Genomic DNA, 24,407 nt, shown 5'->3' with positions numbered 1-24,407 from the left:
AAATAATAAACTCCGCTAAACGCGCCTTGGAAAGTTTATTTGAAAACAGAGGATCTTTTTTTTTTTTTTTTCCTTCTTTCTTTACTTTAGCAAAAACTATTATTTATAAAGATTTGCTATTGAATAAAATAATGGAGGCACTACGAACTGTTTTTTCTCGTCTATTTTCAGATTTACAAGATATAAATACTACAGTAAGCAGAGAAAGAACAAAGGAGAAAAAGAAGAGAACATGTACTTATTATCACTACAGGACAGACAAGGAATAGATAGAGCATCCTATGGGTATGTGGCATCATTAATAGATGAATCTATACACTAACATCTATATGCAGAAACCCTACGAAAAAGAGACGTCTTAACTTACTTCACCCAGACACAAAAGAAAGCATATATGATCATGATCTTATTCAGCTTCCATTAACCTCAAGTATCATTGATTATGAATCCATAGTAAGCGACTTTATTAAAACATGCCAAGTAGGCACAAACATTGTAAAGTACATATATAAGCATATACTATATATACACACACAGAATTAAAAAAAAATATTTGTGTGCATAGGAAGAGCAACTTAAAGCCATCATCATGAAGCTTAGAGAACCACCATTGACATTAGAAAAGGCATATCGTGTGATTACATTTCTACATCATGTTCTGAAAGAGATACCCATCACAACCTCAAATAGTAGCAATAGTGGTTTTCCATTAGGGCCTGTCATCAAGGACTTATCACTTGCATTATCCTTACGATCCAATACACCGCATGTTTATTCTATATGGATCATCATTATACAGTTTATGCTATCTTGCCTCAAAAGTGTACCTCAACAGACACTTTTCCATGCTGGAGTGACTACGCCCGTCATATTGGGTGTCATCAAACAAGTGCTGTTAGGGATGACAAGCTTACCTGAAAAAAATATGAATCTCATTCAGCAGAAATGCTTTTCAGTTGGGAGAGAGTTGTTGAATTTATTTTTGATCAGAGATCCCAGTGTTGTAAAAGAAAGTGACGATATGGACATAGATGCATCTATTCAAAATTTTACGGCTACTAGTAACAACAACAGCAGCAATAACATGAGCGCGATATCCTTCTATGATGTGATTTATTCAGTAAGCTATTGATAGAACAAAATATATATATACATATATAGCAACTGGGAGTCTAATATAATGTAGTTTCCTGAATTGTATGGTCATTTAAGTACAACACCTGCAACAACCGAAATGTATCCTCCATCACCCCAACCGTCAATTGCGAACAGCAATATATGGTTGATGACATTATCTTTTATGACAGTATCCATATTGCAGGATCACAAATTGCTAGAAAGGATACCTACTTTGATGGCCATTAATATCATCAAGCACATTCTGAAAGAAATCAATACGCTTCCACCCAACTTGACTACAACACAGGTCAATTGTATTAACAAAGGGAAGGAACTGATTAACCTTTTACTGTTGGGTGCATCAGGCGATGGTGCCGGTGTTGTGTCTCACTATGATATTATTGTAGCAGTAAGTAATATCATTTAAGGGAACTTGATCGCTTCTTTATTAACGCTAATGTGTAGTTACCAGACGTCTATGGACACTTTTTGGGTGGTACGTTTCCTCAGAGCATACATTGGACTCTAGAAAAGTTTATCAACGAATTGGGTAAAAGGCGTCGTCATCTAGCCTTCTTAATGATGCCTCCTGATGCCTCTTGGCCCCTTATTTCACAAATGAGTAGGCGTCATGAATATAACGATCTGACAACAAGAACAAGCTATCACATGTTTGAAGGTGATTTGGTAAGAAGATTGTCGACTGTTTCGAACAAAAAGAGAAAAAAAAAGAACTGATTCGCTTAATAGATTGAGTTTGTAAAAGAAGGCAACTCAACAAACACTGAAACACACTTTCGGGATATGTTACATCAACGAGCATCTATGGACGAGTTTCGACAATTGGCCATGTCACTAACACAGACAGGCTTGGATACGACTCAGATTAGAAAAGCTATGGTAGCAAAAGTAAGAGACGTGATACGATGTATTCAGCAACATAGTCGAAAGGGTAGAGCAGAGGATAAGGATGAAAAAGGTATTTTTTAAAAAAAAAAAAAAAAAAGATTAAGAAAAAGAGTAGTATTAAATCATTATATAAGCGTTTGAACCCTTCAACCCTTCCTTGACAAATATCAAAGGAGAGGATATCAAGATGGCGATACCTGAAAACATTCATCTTTGGGAATTAATGACGGAAACAGCTGATCAACTATATAGTTTTGTTTCAGGAGAGTAAAGTAACTAAAAGAGTTGCCAAGCTACGAATGCTTAATATTTTTTTGTATTGATAGGTTCTTTTCTTACGAGGATATCCTACAAGACTTTTATGACCTGGTTTATAAGCCGGATGGGACACCTTATACGTCAAGCACAAAGAACCACATTGCTAAAGATAATGGTCTTGTCTGGTTGCTACTGCAGCTCTTTTGTAAGTCTTTACATTTACACTTTCTTTTGAATGCTTATAAGAAAAACAAAAAGATATAGAGAAGGTGTCAACGAATGTGATTCAAAAGGATTTTGAAAATGATGAAAGACTCTTTGATAAACTTGTTAAGCTATACAACGAAGAACAGACTGAATCAAAGGATGCGTTCACCTTACGTGACTTATCCCTTCAGTGCGCGATCAATCACCAAAAGGCACATATCAAAGATGTGACAAACATTAAACAAAGACATCCCTTGATCACTGCTTCTCTACAGTATGCTAGTCTTTGCTATCACATTCAAGCGTACTTTAATAATCATTATCACAGTAAATCAGTTCGTGTATATATTACAGTGTGATACTTATCATACAAATAGGCAATGTACCAACCAACTCTACACTATTTCGCAACTTGGATTTGCAAGAGATGACCAAAATTGCTATGGAAAGTCAACTAAGACAGGATGTGGTGCCATATACACTCTATGTTTACCTTGTGCCCACCAAAGCCGATGTTGATACACTCGGGCACTCATCTACGACCTATATCAAAGGCGGTACACTCAATTACAAATTATTGGACTTACTGTGTATCAATGCAAAACATAGGTAGGATTAACGACATCAATCATGCTCGAATCACTCTTCTCTTTTTGTCTTGACACTTTTTATTAGGCTACTACAAGTTATATACAAGATGATGTTGGATAGCGAACTAGGTCCACGATACCAATCCACTGCTTCACCTGTCGCCTGCGTTCCACCTAATGTGCTTGACGTCGTGTACAAGCTATTGTATAGCGCACCGTGTTCGTAAGTGAAGTCATTATTATCGCCTCCCCCAAGAGATACTTATCTTACATAGAGCTGAATTGATGGTAAAAGAGATCTTTGACAAACTGAGACGTTGTGACAAGATGATAAAAATGAAACGTACTGGTGAAAGTGAATCTTTGCCAACACAATTACCTGACCAGACAATGCGCTGGCTACAGACCATACTTCAGCTTATGAATTACAGGTTCATACGGTTTTTAAAATACTCTCCACTTTCTTCTGGATTACTTCACTATATTCGATACTCTATATCGTTTCTTGAAAGCAGGCAGTGTTATCAGTCACTCGAATCGTTTACTGTGAATATTATAGTAAGTAGATGTTTAATCTGTGACATGTACACTAAAAGCAATGACAGAATATGCAAATGGATGTAAAGCTCCTCCGTTCATTAGACGATCCACATAGAGAAAAAACGATCTGGTTTGGAGAATCCGAGATGCTGGCTCGATTGACTGTGTGTACCATCAGTCGTCTGATCAAGACAAGAGGACAGGCGGATATCAAGACAGAGCAGATTCATCGTGTGCTATCTAATCTATACGAGCATTCGCTTGACTGGTCTTCAGCAGCTCTAGAACATTTCCCTCCTGTTGTTCGAGCCTTTTATGAGTCGCCTAGCAACCAAATACCAAGACCGAGCGTAACAGCAGCCAAAGTGCAACAAATCGTGTCTAATAACAAGGCACTGACGACCTACCTGCTTCAAGGGTCTCCAGAGGCAGAAAGAATGGCCATTCAGTATTTCTCAAGTGCAGAAAATCAATCTAGTTTACTGTGCATCATGTGGGTCATAGCCATTACTCGCTCTACGGCAGAATGCTTCCATATGCAATCTGTACGTAAATTACTGCTGCTGATACCTCCTTCTAAAATGGCAACAAACACAATTGATCTGATGGACTTTATACTAAGTGTAGAATATCCATCCAATGCTCAATCATCCGTAAGTTCGTTTTAAGCACCCTTTCTGATTTTTGTGTTTCTTATATGCTTTCCTTTAGATATCTGTTCTTTTGGATGCATTCATCTGGAAATATCAGTGGGTCAATTTCAATCACGTCCTTTTTGCACTGGCCAAGGGCAGCGGTACGCCCGAAAGGACGACTAAGGCCATGACCGTTCTTCGTTACTTACTCCTTGAATCTTCAGAACTCGTTAAACGCGTACACAAATGGGATTCTCTCGGCTTCAGCTGTCGTCCATGGACAGAGGAAGACTTTCAAGAAAAACTCATGGCTTACTTACGAGAGTTTCCCGAGTACAGTGAGTTTGAGGCGTTTGCTATGCAACAGTTTGAGCCTAGAGTCGACCTTTCACCACCATTGCAGGTCAAGCTACCTATCTATTTTGGCAATGTCATCAGTGACTTTGTTGTTTCCCTAGAAAACATTCTGATGCGATTGGTGGAGTATGGCCAGACAGAGCTATTGATCGACATATTAGATAAACATGGTCATTTGTTCAAATATCATCAGTGTCCATTATCATTTGTGGCCAACTTTTTCCTGTACTATCATGCATCACCCACATTGATGAATCTCTCTGTTCGTAAACGAATTTTGAGGCTGATAGGTATGTATTTATATGATGAATAGACTTTTTTTATCTCTTGGCACATTGATTCATATTCTGTTCTAGATTTTGATCAGTACAATATTGCGCCTGAAGCGGTAGCCTATGCTCAAAATGAAGATGATGATGGTAGCTTGTTTGATGCTGGATACTTTGAAAGGGTTATTTATAAGCTTGCTAAAAGTACAAGACAAGAAGAAAAAAAAGACAGAAATGATAGATCCTAATCATATATACTTAGGCATAAACCCTCAAACATGTGCTCCTAGAGCCAACCCAGACTTACCCGAACGTCATTTTCGAGAAATTGGCAGTCCAGCCATAGAAGGTATTGTCATTGCCACCTTGGAGACCATGCTGACCACGACAGCTCCGTCAACGATTATAAAGTACTTCTTGGACTTGGCACTGCTAAGAGAATCACATCATGTGGGTGTATCTGCATTGACGATCCATGCTATTGGTCTACTCATACCGTTACTACCTCCACAAGACTTTATCCATCCCATGTTTAAAGAACTGAATGACTTGATATTGACTGATCCTTATTTGCTGGCAGTATCTGAGCCATGTCGATTGGTAGTGTATAAGAAACAGAAATAGAGTGACGTTATCTCTAATGAATAATAGATTCGATGCGGAATACCTAAAAGTGTGAACGGAAAATATACCATGACTCAGAGTCTTCCTGATCTGACGACGACACCTGTCTTGAAAGATTCGATGAGTGCTCGAGTGGGAAAAGCGATGATATTTCCTTATATATTTAACGACTACACGTTTAATTTACATAACTACAGCACAAATGCGCCGAATAGCTTTCTAACATTATTTCACAGTATGGTGCATTATTCAAGTCTGGATATCTTTGGTATCTTTTTGGAGTACTTCCAAACCCTACGTAATTCAGAAAAGCTATTAACCGATGTACAGCTACTCTATGTCTGCTTCTTGATTGGACCCGCGTTACATCGTATTGAAAAACTAGACATCAGTGAGGCTGGGGTAAGTTTATTCAAAGCAATTTTCAATACATGTGTGTGCTAATCCCTTTTTTAGTTCTTGGTTGAATTGATGCATATGGTCAAACAGGTCACTACGCTCATGGACATGAAAGATGGCTGGACGACACAGGCACTTGAACAATCCTACGACTTTTTGTATCATATTCGAACAAGGTTTGTAAAAACTAATGAGTTAGCTGCTCAAATAAGGGAAATTATTCGTTCCATGAATCCACCAATATCTCAAAGGCTACTGAGACTGGTAATGGTTTAAATAAACCTATAAATGTATTTTTCTCTTGTAAAAGGGTAGTTCTTTAAGAAACGTTGGCTTAATTTATTGTGATATGTTGTCTATGATATCTGACAGAGAGAGAGAGAGAGAGAGTTGACTATGACTACATATTAGAAACTTATGGACGCTAATGTGAATACTGTGTGTAGTTTCGTCAAACGGTGAAGTAGATAACGAAACAATTAACAAAAGACTGTAGGAAACTGTTAATGTATCAACAATATTTAATGAAATAAGCGTGTAGACTAGTCCTTTATATCAATTGCTTGATCGTGTGGTTTACATGTCAACAAAATTAACATCAAAATAAGTTTAGCAATGTAGTTTGTTCTTTACACTGCGAGGCAATTTATATTTTCAAAGCATTTACAACAAAAGAGATACAAAAATAAACAAATACAAAAAATAATAATGAAACTACTTTAAGCTCAAATGGGCTTACACTGACTTATTTAGAATGAGAAGGTTGACTGTTGAAAGTTGGAGTTAGCAACATGATTGAGATTGCATTTCGAAATGGGAGAGTTCTGGACAGTGTAGATAGACAGTATATTTTGAGCGTAGTTTGAAGTAAATCCGCTTTCGAACTACAAATTTGTAAGGAGAACACAGAAAAAGAGGGTGAATGAATAAAACAAAGAGCCAATAATCCTTCCAACGATGGTTTTTACCTCCAACAACAATTTTAGGTGATCATATTTTGCTTTTGCTGCCGCTGCTTTTCTTCCAACCTCAATGTTTCCAATGTTAACAAATTTCTGGTTGACAACTATGCCTAAACGGTAATCTATCTTATGGTTTCCTCTAGTACTTGCTAACACCGTGTCTCCACTAAAACAGGTAATATTATTATTCTGCTGATGCCTCCGTTTTTAAAATACAAGTTTGGTCTTTACCTTTTGATTTTAATAGAAGAATTCGAGAAAAGAGCTTCAATAACAGGCCCCCATATATTTAGAGAAACACATGCACCAGAAAACACATCAGAAGTTAGATTAATATCACGGGCTCTACTTCTACCCATTACCTATAATGCCACCCAGCAAGGCTTTTCACCAGCTTGATTTGTGTTTCTTTTCAAGAAGAAGAGAAAAAAGAAATGCTAATTTCATGTTATCAGTTGATCAATTGCATGTAATTATGATACATTCGTATTTACATTATTTGGTCTATTTTCTGGTGCATGTAGTGTTGGACTATACTCATATTTAGATCTTGCTCGGAAGGATCAGAAACTACAGTAAGATCAAAGAGTTCGGCTTTTGTATAAAAAGCATTCACACTACACACGTAAGACAATTGCATTATGTTTTTAGTAAAGCGTCATCAGGCGTTCAACGCCACTGCTCCTAAGAAAACCGCTTCCACTTTGGTCTCCTCTCTGCTGGCATCTCCCTCACTAGCATCCGAATCCCCGTTTCAACCCAAACCTCCTCCGTCTTCCGATTTTGATTCCTCTCCTTTTCAGAAACTTATCAAGCTTAAAGCTTCCATACCCTTTTCTAATCAAATGGCTACTGCTCGCACCTTCAGTGCCTGTTCTGCCAATCATGGGTACATGTTCCTATACCTGCCTCTACGCTTCCGCCTTCCTATAGATCAACTATGCTCTCGCCTGCGTCAACTGAATATCAACACCCGCCGTATCCTCAACATCCATTTTTCCGATCATCACCCTGTTGCCCTCTTAATTCATAATGATTATAAAAATGAACTCCGCTCACAATTAAAGAAATTTAAGATTCCCACAGGATGATTACGATCCTTTAAATCCCTCGAACCTTCGTGATCCCGATTACGACGTCTGGGACGAAGCGAGCAGGACGACCGTCGCGAGTGTTTTATTTAGCTGTGTATCCTTCATGCTCTCGATTACCTTAAAGGTCCTGTCAAGCAGGCTGTAGCTAATTTCTTCGCTAACAAAGGATATATTGATCATAACGAGTTCCCTGGGCTCTTTCCCGTCAAAAAGGCATGGACTTCACTTACTGTTCTCTCAATAGCTTACCTTACTGAGATCCACTTCTCTGTTCCTTTCTTCAAGCACAACATTTTTATCATCAAGCCCAGAAATGTTTTTAGATACTTCTTTCATTCAGTCTTTGAACTTGCCCAACTGGGTTTAATAAATAAAAGATTGTTTAAGCATACTATTCCCAAAAATTGTAGAATTTCCTATTTAGCTATGATGTTTCAAGAATTTTGTTGATCAGGACAAATAAATAAATACAGCTGTTTCAGCCTCAACCTGCCTGAAAGCACGGCGTCTTCAGCTAAAATGGTACACAGCAACAAAATCCCATCTATATTGCGCCATAGCATGCTTACGATGATGGTCCCTTCATATTCCCGAATAAATAGATGCTATCAAACAGTTGTGCTTCATGCAAAAAAAAGGGGGAAAGGGGGCTATAATCAACGTGTACGGCGGGTAACCTTAAATAAACAATGTATTGCTCATACTTCTTTGTTTTATGAATTCAAGAATCAGAATGTTTAGGTATATGCAAGAGATGCATGAAGAAAGAAAAAAAGACTCATACGTTTTGATGATCGTTCACCAGCCATTATTAATTCATTATGCTTAGCAGCTTTGTTTACTCAGTTAAACATTGAAGGCATAGCTTAGCACCTTAATTCTATAAATATCGTGACAGCCATTATACCAGTTTTTTATAATAATACCCTTGAAAGAGCGAAACAAAGAGAGAGAGAATGATATTAAACTTGTGCTTAATACCCAATTATGTTTCGTGAATAAATTAGATTTGCAGATCGTTTATTGACCATTTTAAGACTGTGATACCTTGTTTATTGCATCAACATCTGTATTCACCAATGGCGGATTTTAATGTAGATACATCTTCTTTTCGGTCTATTATTTAAGCCTGATTATTAATTCAAAGATTAGTAAGAGCAAAGCGTTTACATTGTAAAGAAGTGTAACTTGATAAGTGCATATACGCGCGCGCGCTTTCTACTGCTTCTTTATAGAAGGGTGACACTTGATCCCCACATGTACATATGTGCATGTTTATCAAATGTACAACAATGGTAAACAAGGGCCCTCTCTTTTTCTTTCTTGTTTTAAAGCAACAAAAATTCATTATTCTGATGCTAGTTAGATTCTAATGTCAATCGTCTTTTTATACCTAATTGAATCCACATGAATCAACCCTCTTTTTGATCACTCGTCAGCCTTGATTCTCCGAGACGTCATTTTTTTTTACTTCATAGTCGTGTAATTAATAATCATTATAGGCTATTTCATGCTTTGTAATTTTTTTAGATTCAGATTGTCATTTCGATTGCTTTCTATAAACTATAAAAGCTCACTTTCTTTTATCTTCTTTTTATCTCTTCATCGAATTCTTCTTCATGGTCTCTAATAAGCAAGTCATCTTCACAAAGATCCCTACAGGTTACCCTCAACCAGGCGAACACATGCAAGTCAAGGAATCAACCATTGACCTCGATCAAGAACTTCCCAAGGGTACATTTATAATCAAGAACCTCGTCTTTTCCGTTGATCCGTACATGCGTGGCCGTATGAGAGATCCTTCTATCCAATCTTACGCGCCTGCCTTTGACTTGAACAAGCCGATGACAGGTGACACGATGGGTGTTGTCATTCGATCTAACCATCCTGATTACAAAGTGGATGACCTTGTATACGGTCGTACAGCTCGTGGCCTTTTTGAAGAGTATTCGCTTGTCAATGCAGAATATGCCAAGAATTCATATGTCGTTCGTAATGATCCCAAGGAAAATGGTCTCCCTATTAGACATTATGTTGGTGTCTTAGGTATGCCTGGTATGACAGCTTATTATGGGTAACGTTTAAAGTAATATAAAAAATAGACAGAATATTAACATTAATTGATCTGTAGATTGCATGAAATTGGTAAACCCAAGAAAGGCGAAACACTCTACGTCTCGGCTGCTGCAGGTGCTGTTGGTCAATTGGTAGGCCAATTCGGCAAGGCTTTGGGCCTCTACGTGGTTGGTTCAGCAGGTAGTGATGAAAAGGTCGAATACTTGAAATCCTTGGGCTTTGATTGTGCCTTTAACTATAAGAATGGCTCCATTTACGATAATTTGGCCAAGTATTGCCCAAATGGTATTGACATCTACTATGAAAACGTGGGTGGTGAAATGCTCGACGCTGTCTTGAAACATGCCAATAACTATGCTCGAATTATTGCCTGTGGTATGATTTCTCAATATAACCGTGAAAAGCCTGATCCGATCTATAATCTCATGAATATCGTGGCTAAGCGAATCACGGTGCAAGGCTTTATCATCATGGACCATATGGACTTTGAAGAACAGTTTCTCAAGGATGTTACCTCTTTACTGTTGAGCGGTAAAGTCAAGTACCGAGAAGATATCGCAGAAGGTATTGACAAGACTCCAGAGGCTCTTTGTGATGTCTTGTATGGTAGAAACTTTGGTAAGCAAGTGGTTCATATCGCTGATTTGTAAATAAAAAAGTAAATTTGTCACACTTGCCTTTTTTAAATAATGACGCAACACATAAGGCGTCGGTTTCTTGGCTTTATTTTATATATTTTTCTCTTTTATATTTAATTAATAAACAATGGCATTTCTGTAATTATTTGTTCAATCTACAAGCTATAGCTTCTTACTTATTCTTTTTAGTTCTGGAATCAAAAAGAACTTGAACAGAGCAGGCACAACAGTAAGAAAATAATTATAACAAAAGAAACTTGTCCTAAATAAGGGAGACTATAGATAAAGCAACGTACTGGAGGAACAGACAAGACGTTTGACAATGAATATGAAGAAGAACTTGAAAGATTTAAAGCGTAAGAAATAAAACAATAATAAAATACAATGTATTCATAATAAATAGACTAGAAAAGAAATCTGATAAATTATCAAAGCATGCAAAACAATACATTGACTCAACAAGAGGTAGGAGAAGGAAATATATAAAAGAGGGAATGCCCCTAACATGAAGTTTAGCCATTATTGCCTCACAAACACGTTTACTTCAAATCATCGAAAAGATTTACGGAGACAGTGCATTTTCTAATCCAGTCTTTGCTGAGTATAAGAGAGCATTGGAGACTATTGAAAAGGAAGCCAAGGATAACTTGGTAATATATAGAATATCACACAATGATGATATACTTATATATTTCATTAGGACCCTGCTTATCAAAAGACAGTGATTGAACCATTAGCAAGATACGTTTCTTATTTCCCAGAAGTGAACGAAGCTATCAAACGCCGTAATAAGAAATTATTGGATTATGATGCTCAACGTTCAAAGGTCAGAAAGCTTATTGATAAACCTAGTGAGGACCCTTCTCGCTTGCCAAGAGCTGAACAGGAGGCTAATATGGCAAGAGAACTTTATGAAAATTTAAATACTATTCTTATCAATGACTTGCCCAAACTTGTCGACCTTCGTGTACCCTACTTGGACCCTGTTTTTGAAGCCCTCGTCAAGACTGAGCTTCGATTTGCTCAGACTGGATATGAGCAATTGGAAGGCATGAGAGGTTCGATACCTGCTGAAGTCGAGGGTGGCGATAGACGCATTGATGAAGTCCTGCAACAAATGCGTGAACTGACCATTTGCGGTAACTTTTAAAAGTGGCTTAAGAGCAGTCACATATACCTCTATTTTTTTCCTCCTATTCTTTTATAGTCAATAAAACTATTTCGTTGTTTTTTATTAAAACACTACAGATAATATGCCTAAGGAATCTAAGAAAGAAAAGAAGTCCAAGAAGTCTGAAAGCTCTGAAGTTCTTCGCTTCCAATCACCCATCGCTCACCCTTTAGCCGATGATAAATTAGCCAAGAAAGTTTTCAAGACTGTCAAGAAGGGTAAGATTTTACTCATAAAATCTAATGATTATACAACTCAAATTATATATATATAGCTAGCAAAGTAAAGCATGTTCGTCGTGGTGTTAAAGAAGTTGCAAAAGCTCTTCGTAAAGGAGAAAAGGGTCTTGTTGTCATTGCTGGTGATATTTCTCCTTTGGACGTTATCTCACATATGCCTGTTCTCTGTGAAGATAACAATGTACCTTACATCTTTGTGCCCTCCAAGGAGCAATTAGGTGAAGCTAGTTCAACAAAGCGTCCTACTTCTGTCACTATGATCGTTTTGGGTGGTAAAAATAAAGATACAAAGGCAGCAGAAGATTACAAGGAATTATATGATGAATGCTATGCTCAAGCAAAGGACTTGGTAAGTCATTTCTTAGTTTTTTTTTGGTGTTATAGAAAGAGACTATATTAACCATTATATAATCTTTAGGATGAAAAGCTTGTTTATTAATACTGTTTTGCATTGTAAATAAAAAAAAGAAAGTACTGACAATAGATACTTTTCACAGTTATACAAGGAAATATGATTTATGCTTAATGTATAAGTTTATAAATATGTGTGTGTGAATATTGTAAGTTGCAAGGTTTGAACCTTTAGTCAACATGTTCTTTTTTTTTATTTGTCAAGTTCAGCAATTTGATTGGTTAATTCATGTTCTAAGCACTGTCCTTTTTTTTCTTCTGGTTCTCTTTCGAAATTGTTAAAAGGAAGAGTAAGATTTTATAGACATAAACATGGATATTATTAAGAAACAAAAGAACTATAGAAAGAAGAAGATTGATGAAGACAGTCAAATCGAGGTAAAAGCAGTAGAAACTAACACTGATGACGTGAGGTAGATTGTATAGTAAAAAAATACATTAAACAAAAAGCTCATCATTTCCCCTAGTGCTACTATTGAAGAGTTCCATGAAATACGCAAGCTACGTCGTAAACAAGCTGGGATTGATGCAGAAAAATTATCAAAAGGACTTGAGAAAAAGATTAGAAAGAAAAAGCAGCAAGAAGGATGGAATGTTACAGCTGAACCCAAATCAAAACTAGAAGATGATGAGTTTAGCACAAGTAAAAAACTAAAACTTGACTCATTTACAACACAAACAAATACACTTGATGTTGATAAACACATGTAAGTACAATCAAGTATTATAAGTTCATTAGAGTAACCAAACATTAGGATGGAGTATATAGAGACTGAAATGAAAAAAAGAAGAGGATATACACCAGAAGACGATGAAGAAGATGATGATGAAAAGAAAAAGGGATTTCATGATATTTATGAGGAATTATATCGTATTCCAGATCGACTAAAAGGTGAACAAAAGGTGACAGAAAGTGAGGGCAATGTACAACTGTCTTCTCAAATGCTAACTGCTATCCCTGAAGTGGACCTCGGCATTGAGTAAGTGCTGATATATATATATGCATATAAAGAGAATACATTAATAACTCCTTCTATAGTACCCGCTTACAGAATATTGAAGAGACTGAAAAGGCAAAACGTAGGCTAATTGATGAAACTCAAAAATTAGAACAAGAAAAGAAGGACGAAGAACGTAAGTGAGAGATCCTTTTTTATTGATTATATTTACTCAACCCCTTTTTTATAGCTTTTGTTCCTGCTAACTTTGAAAAGCAGATACATCATGAGTTTAGACCTAGACTAAATCAAAGATTAATGGCAACAGACGAGCAAGCAGTTGCCAGATTCAAGAAGAGAATGAGAAAATAGTCTTTTAATAATAAACTACTGTTTTTTATTCTTTTTGTGATAATCTACACTCAATGTGTCGTGACTTGCAGCCTATTGAACTTGACATGCCTATACTTTTTTTTTTCTTCTTTTTTTTTTCTTCTGTTTTTTATACACGACACTATGGCAGCTAATAGTAAGAGGGAACTTCCTCCTAAAGAAGCAGCCTCATTTAGAAATCTTTTGGTAAATATAAACTACACACGTGTTTATATGTTTATTCATATATTTCAATATAGAAAAATTATGAGCTTCGTCAATATAAGAAAGGTTTAAAGTTGGCTGAATCTATTCTCAAGAAATATCCTGACCACGGTGGTAAGGACATTTTAACAAAAATATACAAATCTCTTGACACACGCATGTAGAAACCCTGGCCATGAAAGGCTTATTTTTGAATAACCTTGAAAAGAAAGAAGAAGGCTATGAATATGTCAAAAAGGGCCTTCTTAAAGATTTGACGTCTCATATCTGTAACTTTCTAAAACATGCACTCACACTCACACCACTCATTCCTGTTTATTAGGCTGGCACGTATATGGTTTATTATATCGAGCTGACAAAAATTATGAAGAAGCAGCCAAATGTTATGCGAATGCTTTAAAGTACAACAAGAATGATCCCAACATTCTTCGCGATTTTGCTATTCTTCAAACACAGATGCGTCACTATGATGCACTTGTTGTAAGTAATATTCTGATTAAATCAGCAGTAGATACTCATTTGACATAGGAAACTCGTACAAAACTTTTAGAATCCAAACCCCAAAACCCTCCATACTGGCTTGGTTTAGCTATTGCTTACCAGCTTGTCAACAAACCAGAAAAGGCTGTCAAGGTCTTAGAAACATTTGAAGAAACAAAGATTCCCGTAAGTGTCCACTTTTTTTGTTTTGTAAAAAGGAACTCACCAAGTTTCATATGTTAGGGTATTACGACCGATTTTGAAAAATCTGAGTTGGCAATGTACCAAAACACCTTGTTGGAAGAAACAGGAAATTATCAGGCTGCTCTTGATCACCTCTTACAGATAGAACCCAAGGTGACTGACAAGAGATCGTGGAAGGAAAAGCACGCCTTGTACTTGCTCAAGTTGGATAAAAAGGAAGAAGCCGAAATGGCCTATCGATTGTTGTTGGACGAGAACCCTCACAACATCAGTTACGTGACCAGTATTTTATCACTAAAGGCTGCAGACAAAGGTAAAAGGAGGCAAATGGGTTCATATGATTTCTCTAAACAAAAACTATAGCTAGTAAAAATGACATTCTCGCCGAGCTTTTCACTCAATATCCTCGCTCGAAGGCAATCGAACAGTTAATCCTGGAATACGCTGAAGGAGAGTCTTTTAATGTCAAAGCTGAAGCTACACTTCAAAATGGATTGAGAAAAGGCATCCCTTCTTTATTTGCATCCATGAGAAGATATTATGCTAATGCTGAAAAGCAACGCGTCATTGAGGATCTTGTTGTTGGATACAGTGTTTCATTGGAAAAGAACGGAACATTTGGCACAAGCACAGGTATTGAAAGCAAAGAAAAGTGTGGGTTCTCTTCTTCTAAAAAGCTGTTGTATAGATAAAGAACCACCAACCGCCTTGTTATGGTGTTGGTATTATCTTGCCAAGCACTATGATTACCACCGTCAGTATGAAAAGGCTCTCGAGACAATCAACAAGGCTATTGCACATACACCCACCGTAGTCGAACTTTACATGACCAAGGGCAGAATCTTGAAACATTCTGGAAAGGTCGAGGAAGCTGCTGAAGTGATGAACGAAGCTCGTGAATTAGATCTTCAGGATCGCTTTATCAACTCCAAGTGCGCTAAATACATGATGCGAGCTGGTAGAATCGAAGAAGCCGAAAAGATCTTGAAGCTGTTCACACGTAAGGACGTTGAGCCTGTACAAGACTTGACCGATATGCAATGTCAATGGTTCATGGTTGAGGAAGGTCATGCCTATCTCCGTAAAAAGGAATACGGCAAAGCTTTAAAGCGATTCCACTCTATTGAAAAAATCTACACAGACTATTATGACGATCAATTTGATTTTCACAGCTACTGTCTTCGTAAACTGACACTTCGCGCTTATGTTAATGCTTTGAAATGGGAGGATAAAAACAAGTTGAATCCTTTCTATCTCAAGGCTGCCAAGGGTGCAGTTGATGCTTATTTGGCTCTGGCTGACAAGCCAAAGACTGCGGAACAAGAAATTGACGAGTCCAACATGACAGAGGCTGAAAAGAAAAAGGCTAGAAATAAAGCACGCAGGGCTGCCTTGAAGGCACAACAAGACGCTGAAGCTAAAAAAGGCAAGTAGAAAATATACAAAATATGAATACGTGTTATAACATGTATGTATAGAAAAATTAAAGGAAGAGGCTGCCAAGGCAAAGACAGATAAAAAAGTGACTGATTCTGATCCTGATGGCGAAAAGTATGTCAATACAGAGAAGCCCTTGGAGGAAGCTCTCAGATTTATCAAACCATTGGAACTTTTGGCTCCTGAGTCAGCAGAGGTCAACGCTTTAGGATTCGAAGTGTACATTCGTCAAAACAAGCTACTGTTAGCGGTTAAAGCTTTATCTAAAATAGCAAAGGTTGACAAGAAAACTTCATGCTTTGAAAGTAGAATGGAACGGTTCGAGAAAGCTTACAAGGCACAACAAAAAGATTTAGATTCTAAAATTACTCAAGTTATCGATTCCCAACTTGCTGAAATTCGTAAACTTTAAAAGAAAGAAAAAAAATAGAAAGCGTGCAATAAAAGTAGCTTTTTAAAAACCTACGAGGATATATTCCTTCTTTAAGGTTTTTGTTTATTCAAACTATGTGTACAGTCTATATTAATTAAGCCCACTATGAAAAGAAGTTAATATAAGATTCAGATGTATAGTGTCAAATAACTTACCAAGTCACGAAGATACTTCTTGCTTGCTATCCAACTTATCAAAATCTTGTTGGCTTCGACGACATCTATCTTTTGATGCTCTACAAGCATATCGGCTAAAGCATCCTGAACACCCTTTGCCATGCCCTTTGCATCACCGCAGATGTATATAGCGGCATCTTTGTTGATAATGAGATCATAAAGCTGGGCCGAGTCTCTTCTGATAAGATCCTGAACGTAGACTCTGGGAGAGCCATCAGATGCTCTACTCTCAGCCAATGCTAGATGAGTGATCGTACCATCTGCTTCGAACTCGCAAAGTTCCTTTTCGAACAAAAAGTCCTTTGATCTGTTTCTAAAACCATAGTAAACGTAAATTGGACCAAAGGCTTCTTTGATCTGACGGCTCGGTTGGTGACCGGTACCGCCCATAGACAATCGGATGTTTCGCTGTGTCTGACGATGTTCCAAGAAGCCAATGAACGGAGCAATACCTGTGCCAGGGCCAATCAAGATCAAAGGACGCTCTGTTTCAGTAGGCAAGACAAATGCGTTTGCATTTTGACGTACAAACATGGGAATCTTGATGTCCTTCTTTACAGGTATTTCAACCTTTGTGGGTGTCGATCGGCTTGGAACCATTTCTGTTATTCTGTCCATCCAGGGAGTAGCCACGCCCTTACGCTCAGCTTTACCTGGAGTGATATATTCGACGACATTGAAAGCAAATCGGATCTTTCCTTGTCTCTTGAGAGGAGAGCTAGAAATGGAATAATAACGAGGCATGTGTGCTGGTAGCAAGTCCAATAGACGTTCAATCGGTGGTTGACAAGATGGGAATGTTTCAAGAATGTCGAGAAGTGTAGGACACTCATCGCGGATAGCATTGAACGCAGCCGCACCCTGTTTACTGCAGATGTACATCAACGACAGCTTTTCCTTGGGGTCGGTAGCGTAGTCTGCAAGCATTCTGAATAATGCCTTTCTAGGCTGGCTTGTAAGGTCAACACCATAGCGGAATAGTTCGAGTAGAGTTGTGTATGAGGCACCCTGTAAGTGAGATGGGAGGTTGTCGCCTTCTACCTTGTATGCATCATTGTAGGATTCCTCCGGTACAGATAGACGATCAAGAACGGCATAGACCAAATGTTCATCATTAGGTGCTACAACACCAAAGGCATCTCCAGGTTCATAATGAACCCCTTCACCAACATCCAGTTCAAGTTCCAACGTACGTTTAAGGGCGTCCTCGGTTGACAAGCAGGATACCATGGTGATAGGAGCATATGTGATGGGAACTGGTGTAACAACAAATTCTGGCACTTGCATACTGTTGGTTGGTTTCTGTCCCTCAAGCTTAGTAAGCTTTGCAACAGGAACCGACACCCGCGGCAAGCCGGTTAACTTGGCGCCTGGTTCGAGACCTGCCAGACTGATCTGAAGAGGGAAGCTCTTTTTGAATGCTTTGATCTTTTCGACTGCTTCCACTGCACTTTCAATCAATGAATTTTCAAGTTGAGTGTATTTTTCGACAAGGTCAGGGACCGTCTTTTGGCGATTTTTCATAGAGTACGGTACAGAGGCAGGGTCGATCTTCAATTCGGTCATCTCTTTCTCCAGTTGCTTTTCGGCCGCAATACTCTCTTCAATGGTCCAGCCTGACTTTTGAGCCAAGACAGTTGGTAAAACCTCCCACAACTTTTCGATCCAGGGATCAACTACATTTTCCAATCTAGGGTGGATTAGTTATTTTCGGTATTCTTTCCTTTCTTTCTATTTTACCCTTCAGCATCGTCAGCTAAGCCCTTTTCGTAGAAAATAGTGGCACCTAAATCCTTAAATTTCTTCTCTAAACGTTTTCCTGTGTTATTAAAGTTGGAATAATTGCTGTCTCCAAGACCCAACACAGTGAATTTAGTGCCTTTGAGGTACTCTTTGTCCTTGTTACGACGCAGGAATCTCCAAAACTTTAAGGAATTGTCGGGAGCATCGCCATCACCAGTGTTTGAAGAGATCAAAATGATGATTCCTGCTTTTTGAAGTGGTGCCTGTAAATGACAATTAAGCTTTCATTGTGTATATTATATGCTTTATTGACCTTTTCATAGTCGTCCATGACAAAGCAATCACCTGTATATCCCTTTTTAGTAGCTTCTGTATGAATGTTTTTAGCTATCCATTCTGCATTGCCTGTTTGTGAAGCCCACAGGATAAGATAGGTAGAAGCAAGCTCTGTCATTTAATATATATTTAAAAAAAAAAAGGAAATAAAGGACGCACACCAACTGGGTAAAATAAGACGGAGTATAAAAAATTTAAGATGTGTGTCAGTGTGCATACAATGACTATTTTTTGTTGATTACTCTGAATACTCTCAAAACATTGGTTCAAGAATCAGACACAAATTGAAATGTAGGCGTGCAGTTGACACAACCATCATCAACAGATACGAATTTGGTTGATTCATGTATAGTCAGACAGTCTGCCCTAATGTTATTCTTGACTTTAGATCAGAAATTGGGACACATCACTTGAAAATTGCAAGTCTGAGGTATTGGTTGTTGCTAGTACTCACAAAGATGTATAAGAATGAAAGCAAAGAAGCAATGAATCCTTGTTTTATCCTTTTATTAGAAGTGAAAAGAAGTGCTCATAGCAGAAAGTAATTTGGTTCAAGTCTTGGAGCCACAAGAAACATAATCAATTAATCTACTTTGCCACTATCTGCCAAACTCTATCAAACTCTGCTACAAGAAAAGAAGAAGAAGAAAAAACAAAAAACTAACCAGACAGGTCACTGCTTCTTTACGCTGGATCACTCCGGGATGCTCCTATTGTTTTGACTCTACCTCTTTAGCTGATGAATGGCCCGTAAACCCTCCCCTACTTCTGAGATCGATGGTTGCGATACTTCAAAGGTTCAGCATTCCGAAGTTTCCACGGTCATCACCCCTTTCGAAACGCTTCGCTCTAGGTACTTAGAAGTGCACTCTTTGTACGTTGAAGCACCTCTTTCGCTGAATTTACCGTAGTATGGTTCTGAGATTGACTTTTGATTTTTGAGATTTGAGCCTTAAGTGCTTTTTATTCATGGAGGGTTTATACCATGTAGTCTTCTGGCATGCAGTCTATGGTTCTAGTCACCTTGGGTCTGAAAGCTAGCGATAATGTGGCCTTCTGGACTTATGAAAAGAAAAAAAGAAGAAATCTCTACTTATTCAAAACTTTCTCTCTCTTTGGAAATCAAACTATTGCTTACTTAAATAAAAACTTCATTCTGTTATTCCCACGCTTTGACTCTGTTCTTTAATCTTAATAAAATATATCCACTTGACACACCTTTCTTTGTCTCTGATAATCCAAGGAAACAGCAGCTTAATGGTTTCTTCATATGCATCATTATAAAGCAGTTTGGGATAATTATCATTATATAACCTCACATAGGTAGTTCTCATTAGTGAGATGCCATATATTAATATCAGTCTGTGCTATACAAACTCACAAAGGCTCTTCTGGGCTCAGATTCACATCCATGTATCGTCTTTGAGCATTATGTCATCGGACTTTTTTCATTGACGGAACGCATTTCTTGTATAATAGATCTTCACTTAAATGTGTTGACGATCTACTGGGAGTACGAAAAAAAGCATCCTTCTGTATCTCCATTACCAAAAGATGGGCTCTTCTTGCTCTATATTTTCATATTTGGCACATCTCCTTACGGAATTAAAGAGTGGTCCCTGAGAGTATAGGACATATTTATGAAGAAACTCCAAGTGGTTCATCCCCCAGTTGTACTTTTGTGCCATGATTCATTATAAACTCACGCATAATATTAGCATCTCAATAATTCAAACTGATTCTTTTTTATCATATTACACTTCTTCTAATTTTATATAAATATCTTCATTTATGATGGACATCAAGGATCACAGAAAAAGACCTCCTTTGTATTCTCAAAGTTACATTAATGATTTTTAGCTATCCTTCAGAATGTAGAACGAGTGTTACTTTATATAAAGTATCTAAAAAAGATACTATGAATGATTGAAATGTATAGCATATAGGATTATTTACATGAAGGTACCAGCTATTGATATTGTAAGCTCAGGTTCTATGTGGCGCTGTTAATTTATCATGCACTCCAGAATATGAACAGTTTTATCTAGTTCAAAAGTCTGAACTTTAACTTTCTTCATAGTCTAAAAAGGGAAAATTGATATGGACTCAGCCTCAAAGACATAAAGGCCACTGTTTTACCCTTGTTTTGTTCCCACCATCAAATGGAGTTTGCTCAGTTTCGTATTGCTCGTCCTACAGACAACTTTGAAAAGATCAAGGAATTCTATGGAAAAGGCTTAGAATTACCTGTTATTGGTTCCTTTGAAGGACACGCTGGCTATGATGGTATCATGTTTGGCTTACCTGATAATAAGTTTCATTTAGAATTTACTACACATATCGATGGCAGTCCTTGTCCAGCACCAACCAAAGATAATCTCTTGGTATTTTATATTCCTGATCAAGAAAAGATCTCCATCATTGTGAATAGATTAGGCAAGATGGGATATCATCCAGTTGAACCAGAAAATCCTTATTGGAAAGAGAAAGGCATTACTATTGAAGACCCTGATAAATGGAGAATCGTGTTGATGAACGGTGAATACAAATAAAGACTTATTATACAAACACAGTCAAATGATTCTTTTATTTACATGATTTTATATAATACAAAAAGATAATTACATTACTTTAATCCATATCAAGGTCTTGATCTTCATCCATTGGCTCTTCAACTACGTAACCTGCTTCACTTTCATGATTACGAGCAATTTCTATTGTACTACCATCTGAAGAAATATCAACCTTGGCCACCTCGTTATTACGAATACCACCATCAATAATTAATTTGGCCAATTGATTAAGAACCTTTTGCTGGATCAAACGGTTCAGTGGACGAGCACCAAAGATGGGTTCATAACCATGAGCACCAAGCCATTCCTTTGCAGCTTGAGAGACTTGAAGGGTAATACGACGGTCAGCAAGACGATCTTCGATTTCTTTAAGACGAACATCCACAATATTGGTGATGTTGGTTTGAGTGAGACGATTGAAGATGACAACTTCATCAATACGGTTGGTGAATTCAGGACTAAAGTGCTTGCGGACAACTTCCATGATTTGTTCTTTCAAAATGTTCATTTCTTCACCCTTAACATTATCAGCCAAGAGATTGGCACCCAAATTGGAGGTCATGACAATGATTGTATTACGGAAATCAATTCTACGGCCTTTGGAGTCATGGATGAAACCTTCGTCAAGAACTTGCAGGAGAACATTGGCAACGTCTCGGTGGGCCTTTTCCAATTCATCGAGAAGAACAACAGAGTAAGGTTTGCGACGAACAGACTCAAAGAGACCACCTTCTTCGTGACCCACATAGCCAGGTGGAGCACCAATCAGCTTAGCAACACTGTGCTGTTCCATTAATTCGCTCATATCGATACGAATCAAGGCACGTTCGTCATTAAATAGGAATTCAGCCAATGTCTTGCAGAGAAGAGTTTTACCGACACCAGTGGGGCCAAGGAACATGAAAGAAGCCAATGGTCTGCGAGGATCTTGTAAACCAGCCTTGGAAAGACGAATAGCATCGCAGACAGCCTTGATAGCAGCATCCTGACCAACGACATGACGAGCAATTTCAGTTTCCATCGTCAGCAGCTTCTCACGTTCGCTCTTGGCCAAGTTTTGAACGGGAATACCAGTCCATCGAGAGACGACCTCCATGATTTGTTCAGGACGTACCACTTCAGAAATGATGGCATCACTTGGTTGATCATTAGCCAAATCTTCACTTATCTTGCGTTGCTTTTCTGCTTGAAGCTCAGCAATACGCTGCTCGACATCAGGAATGGCATAGTACTCGATATCAGCAGCAGTATCCAGGTCATAGTTATTTCTAGCTTGTATAGCCTTTGATTTGAGTTCATCGAGTTTCTGCTTCAAATCACGAATTTCATCCAGTCGTCCCTTTGTCAGTTCGTACTTGAGCTTCAGAGGTTTCAATTCTTCGTCAATTCTGGCCATCTCTTCTCTGACTGCCTGTAAACGTTCATTTGATTCCTTGTTATTCTTTTCCTTGCTAAGAGCCTTCACTTCAATTTCAAGTTGGAAACGTTTACGTTCGAGCACATCGATTTCTTCTGGTTTAGAATCAAGTTGAACACGTGTGTTGGCTGCAGCTTCATCAATCAAATCAATAGCCTTATCTGGCAAAAATCGAGTTGTGATATAACGATCTGAAAGTTGAGCAGCAGAAACGAGAGCAGAATCTGTGATTTTGACACCATGATAGTTTTCATAACGTTCCTTGAGACCACGGAGAATAGAGATAGTTGCAGCCACTGAGGGTTCTCCCACATCGACCTTTTGGAAACGACGCTCGAATGCAGGATCTTTTTCAATTTCACGGTATTCAGTAAGTGTTGTAGCGCCAATGCATCGCAATTCACCACGAGCCAGCATAGGTTTCAGCAGATTGGCAGCGTCCATAGAACCCTCACCTTTACCGGCACCAAGAACAGTGTGGATTTCATCAATAAACAAAATGATACCCTCTTCAGATTCCTTGACTTCTTTCAAGACAGCCTTGAGACGTTCTTCAAATTCACCACGATACTTGGCACCAGCAATTAAGGCGCCCATATCCAAAGAGAACAGTTTGCACTGGAGAGACTGAGGCACATCACGTTCAATGATACGACGAGCCAAGCCTTCGACAATGGCTGTCTTACCAACACCAGGCTCACCAATCAGTACAGGGTTGTTCTTTGTCCTTCTCGCCAGCACACGGATCACACGGCGGATTTCATCATCACGACCAATGACGGGATCTAGCTTGCCATTTTGTGCCATCTGGGTCAAATCAATAGCGTATTTTGATAGGGCCTCGTACACTTCTTCAGCGTTCTTTGAATCCACACGACGGTTACCACGTACTTGACTAACGGCCGCTTCTAGTGCCTTTTTGGTAATACCAGCATCTTTCATTGGCTTGAATGTGGTATCATCATCGGAGAGAGCAAGTATGATGTGATCAACCGAGATGTATGTATCCTTTTGGTCTTTCATGCGCTTCTCTGCGTTACGTAACAATCTGCTTGTCTGTGAGCCAATCGTGACATCAGTTGGTGCTGGATCCTGAGAGGGCAGTTGGACCATCATCTTTTTATATCCACGTTCAACCGTTGTGGGTTCTGCACCTGTCTTCTCGATAATAGATCTGAACAAGGCAGCACCATCTGTTTCATCAAACATGGCACACGCGATATGCGCAGGCATGATTTGTGAGTTGCCAAATTCTCGAGTTAAAGCTTGTGCTCTTGCAATTATCTTTTCTACTTTTTCTGTAAAATTCATTCCACTCATATTGATTAATTCAAAACTAAAAAAAAAAAAAAAGGAAAGGACACAGAAAGGTTGTCTGATTTATATCTTGTCATGAAGGATTGTGTCGGAGATTAAATATGAGTAGAATATTGTAGAAGACACTCGAAAATACCATGTTTCTAAACAAAGCTAAAAGGTGAAAGGTCAAAGAAAGTGCGAGTAATTTCTAAAGAGCAAAGGCAGAACCTTGTTTATTTACAAAAACATACACACACAAAGATTTATGCCAAAAAT

General features: G+C 38.1%; 13 protein-coding genes across 13 annotated transcripts; 10 read left to right on the top strand and 3 right to left on the bottom strand.

Annotated features, from left to right (window-relative positions):
• Positions 1 to 429: 429 nt before the first annotated feature.
• On the top strand, positions 430 to 3,401 carry RHIMIDRAFT_37375 (uncharacterized protein). Its single transcript, XM_023615166.1, has 9 exons — positions 430 to 1,120; positions 1,187 to 1,528; positions 1,585 to 1,806; positions 1,870 to 2,098; positions 2,163 to 2,295; positions 2,355 to 2,491; positions 2,545 to 2,820; positions 2,871 to 3,306; positions 3,359 to 3,401. Exons 1-8 carry the CDS (start codon positions 590 to 592, stop codon positions 3,104 to 3,106), a joined length of 2,106 nt encoding a protein of 701 aa, XP_023464033.1. The 5' UTR covers positions 430 to 589; the 3' UTR covers positions 3,107 to 3,306; positions 3,359 to 3,401.
• On the top strand, positions 3,109 to 5,581 carry RHIMIDRAFT_37383 (uncharacterized protein). Its single transcript, XM_023615167.1, has 6 exons — positions 3,109 to 3,306; positions 3,359 to 3,641; positions 3,689 to 4,276; positions 4,335 to 4,905; positions 4,972 to 5,484; positions 5,536 to 5,581. Exons 1-5 carry the CDS (start codon positions 3,191 to 3,193, stop codon positions 5,130 to 5,132), a joined length of 1,719 nt encoding a protein of 572 aa, XP_023464032.1. The 5' UTR covers positions 3,109 to 3,190; the 3' UTR covers positions 5,133 to 5,484; positions 5,536 to 5,581.
• RHIMIDRAFT_37389 (uncharacterized protein) lies at positions 5,066 to 6,417 on the top strand. The gene is made up of 3 exons (XM_023615168.1): positions 5,066 to 5,088; positions 5,147 to 5,484; positions 5,536 to 6,417. The coding sequence occupies exons 2-3, from the start codon at positions 5,260 to 5,262 to the stop codon at positions 5,950 to 5,952; spliced, it is 642 nt and encodes a 213-aa protein (XP_023464031.1). The 5' UTR covers positions 5,066 to 5,088; positions 5,147 to 5,259; the 3' UTR covers positions 5,953 to 6,417.
• A 130-nt stretch (positions 6,418 to 6,547) lies between these two features.
• Positions 6,548 to 7,228, bottom strand: RHIMIDRAFT_293701 (uncharacterized protein; the record flags this gene model as incomplete). Its single annotated transcript, XM_023614011.1, has 3 exons — positions 6,548 to 6,791; positions 6,876 to 7,035; positions 7,101 to 7,228. 3 exons carry the CDS (start codon positions 7,226 to 7,228, stop codon positions 6,657 to 6,659), a joined length of 423 nt encoding a protein of 140 aa, XP_023464030.1. The 3' UTR covers positions 6,548 to 6,656.
• Positions 7,229 to 7,392: 164 nt separating this feature from the next.
• On the top strand, positions 7,393 to 7,960 carry RHIMIDRAFT_299113 (uncharacterized protein; the record flags this gene model as incomplete). Its single annotated transcript, XM_023614317.1, has 1 exon — positions 7,393 to 7,960. Exon 1 carries the CDS (start codon positions 7,511 to 7,513, stop codon positions 7,958 to 7,960), a length of 450 nt encoding a protein of 149 aa, XP_023464029.1. The 5' UTR covers positions 7,393 to 7,510.
• A 1,622-nt stretch (positions 7,961 to 9,582) lies between these two features.
• Positions 9,583 to 10,689, top strand: RHIMIDRAFT_205430 (NAD(P)-binding protein; the record flags this gene model as incomplete). The annotated part of the gene is made up of 2 exons (XM_023606826.1): positions 9,583 to 10,037; positions 10,095 to 10,689. 2 exons carry the CDS (start codon positions 9,583 to 9,585, stop codon positions 10,687 to 10,689), a joined length of 1,050 nt encoding a protein of 349 aa, XP_023464028.1.
• A 53-nt stretch (positions 10,690 to 10,742) lies between these two features.
• RHIMIDRAFT_37294 (reduced viability upon starvation protein) lies at positions 10,743 to 11,898 on the top strand. Its single transcript, XM_023615164.1, has 6 exons — positions 10,743 to 10,815; positions 10,867 to 10,906; positions 10,960 to 11,033; positions 11,081 to 11,142; positions 11,194 to 11,327; positions 11,378 to 11,898. Exons 1-6 carry the CDS (start codon positions 10,805 to 10,807, stop codon positions 11,825 to 11,827), a joined length of 771 nt encoding a protein of 256 aa, XP_023464027.1. The 5' UTR covers positions 10,743 to 10,804; the 3' UTR covers positions 11,828 to 11,898.
• A 32-nt stretch (positions 11,899 to 11,930) lies between these two features.
• RHIMIDRAFT_285609 (L30e-like protein) lies at positions 11,931 to 12,526 on the top strand (the record flags this gene model as incomplete). Its single annotated transcript, XM_023613296.1, has 3 exons — positions 11,931 to 12,066; positions 12,123 to 12,436; positions 12,506 to 12,526. 3 exons carry the CDS (start codon positions 11,931 to 11,933, stop codon positions 12,524 to 12,526), a joined length of 471 nt encoding a protein of 156 aa, XP_023464026.1.
• A 59-nt stretch (positions 12,527 to 12,585) lies between these two features.
• Positions 12,586 to 13,915, top strand: RHIMIDRAFT_260455 (uncharacterized protein). The gene is made up of 5 exons (XM_023611462.1): positions 12,586 to 12,911; positions 12,966 to 13,205; positions 13,254 to 13,478; positions 13,538 to 13,632; positions 13,687 to 13,915. Exons 1-5 carry the CDS (start codon positions 12,811 to 12,813, stop codon positions 13,806 to 13,808), a joined length of 783 nt encoding a protein of 260 aa, XP_023464025.1. The 5' UTR covers positions 12,586 to 12,810; the 3' UTR covers positions 13,809 to 13,915.
• Positions 13,916 to 13,952: 37 nt separating this feature from the next.
• RHIMIDRAFT_239792 (N-terminal acetyltransferase A, auxiliary subunit) lies at positions 13,953 to 16,566 on the top strand (the record flags this gene model as incomplete). Its single annotated transcript, XM_023609241.1, has 9 exons — positions 13,953 to 14,015; positions 14,069 to 14,147; positions 14,198 to 14,302; positions 14,356 to 14,513; positions 14,562 to 14,699; positions 14,757 to 15,030; positions 15,081 to 15,350; positions 15,406 to 15,987; positions 16,196 to 16,566. 9 exons carry the CDS (start codon positions 13,953 to 13,955, stop codon positions 16,564 to 16,566), a joined length of 2,040 nt encoding a protein of 679 aa, XP_023464024.1.
• Positions 16,567 to 16,681: 115 nt separating this feature from the next.
• Positions 16,682 to 18,960, bottom strand: RHIMIDRAFT_239791 (riboflavin synthase domain-like protein; the record flags this gene model as incomplete). Its single annotated transcript, XM_023609240.1, has 4 exons — positions 16,682 to 16,690; positions 16,743 to 18,453; positions 18,504 to 18,769; positions 18,820 to 18,960. The coding sequence occupies 4 exons, from the start codon at positions 18,958 to 18,960 to the stop codon at positions 16,682 to 16,684; spliced, it is 2,127 nt and encodes a 708-aa protein (XP_023464023.1).
• A 2,022-nt stretch (positions 18,961 to 20,982) lies between these two features.
• On the top strand, positions 20,983 to 21,408 carry RHIMIDRAFT_37249 (prolyl endopeptidase). The gene has a single exon (XM_023615163.1). It carries the CDS (start codon positions 21,005 to 21,007, stop codon positions 21,392 to 21,394), a length of 390 nt encoding a protein of 129 aa, XP_023464022.1. The 5' UTR covers positions 20,983 to 21,004; the 3' UTR covers positions 21,395 to 21,408.
• Positions 21,409 to 21,473: 65 nt separating this feature from the next.
• Positions 21,474 to 24,152, bottom strand: RHIMIDRAFT_205488 (putative HSP100 protein; the record flags this gene model as incomplete). The annotated part of the gene is made up of 1 exon (XM_023606828.1): positions 21,474 to 24,152. One exon carries the CDS (start codon positions 24,150 to 24,152, stop codon positions 21,474 to 21,476), a length of 2,679 nt encoding a protein of 892 aa, XP_023464021.1.
• Between the last annotated feature and the right edge of the window lie 255 nt (positions 24,153 to 24,407).

This window comes from Rhizopus microsporus (assembly GCF_002708625.1).
Source record: "Rhizopus microsporus ATCC 52813 unplaced genomic scaffold scaffold_14, whole genome shotgun sequence".
In the NCBI taxonomy this organism is placed as follows: domain Eukaryota; kingdom Fungi; phylum Mucoromycota; class Mucoromycetes; order Mucorales; family Rhizopodaceae; genus Rhizopus; species Rhizopus microsporus.
This window is presented reverse-complemented; position numbering and strand designations above follow the sequence as displayed.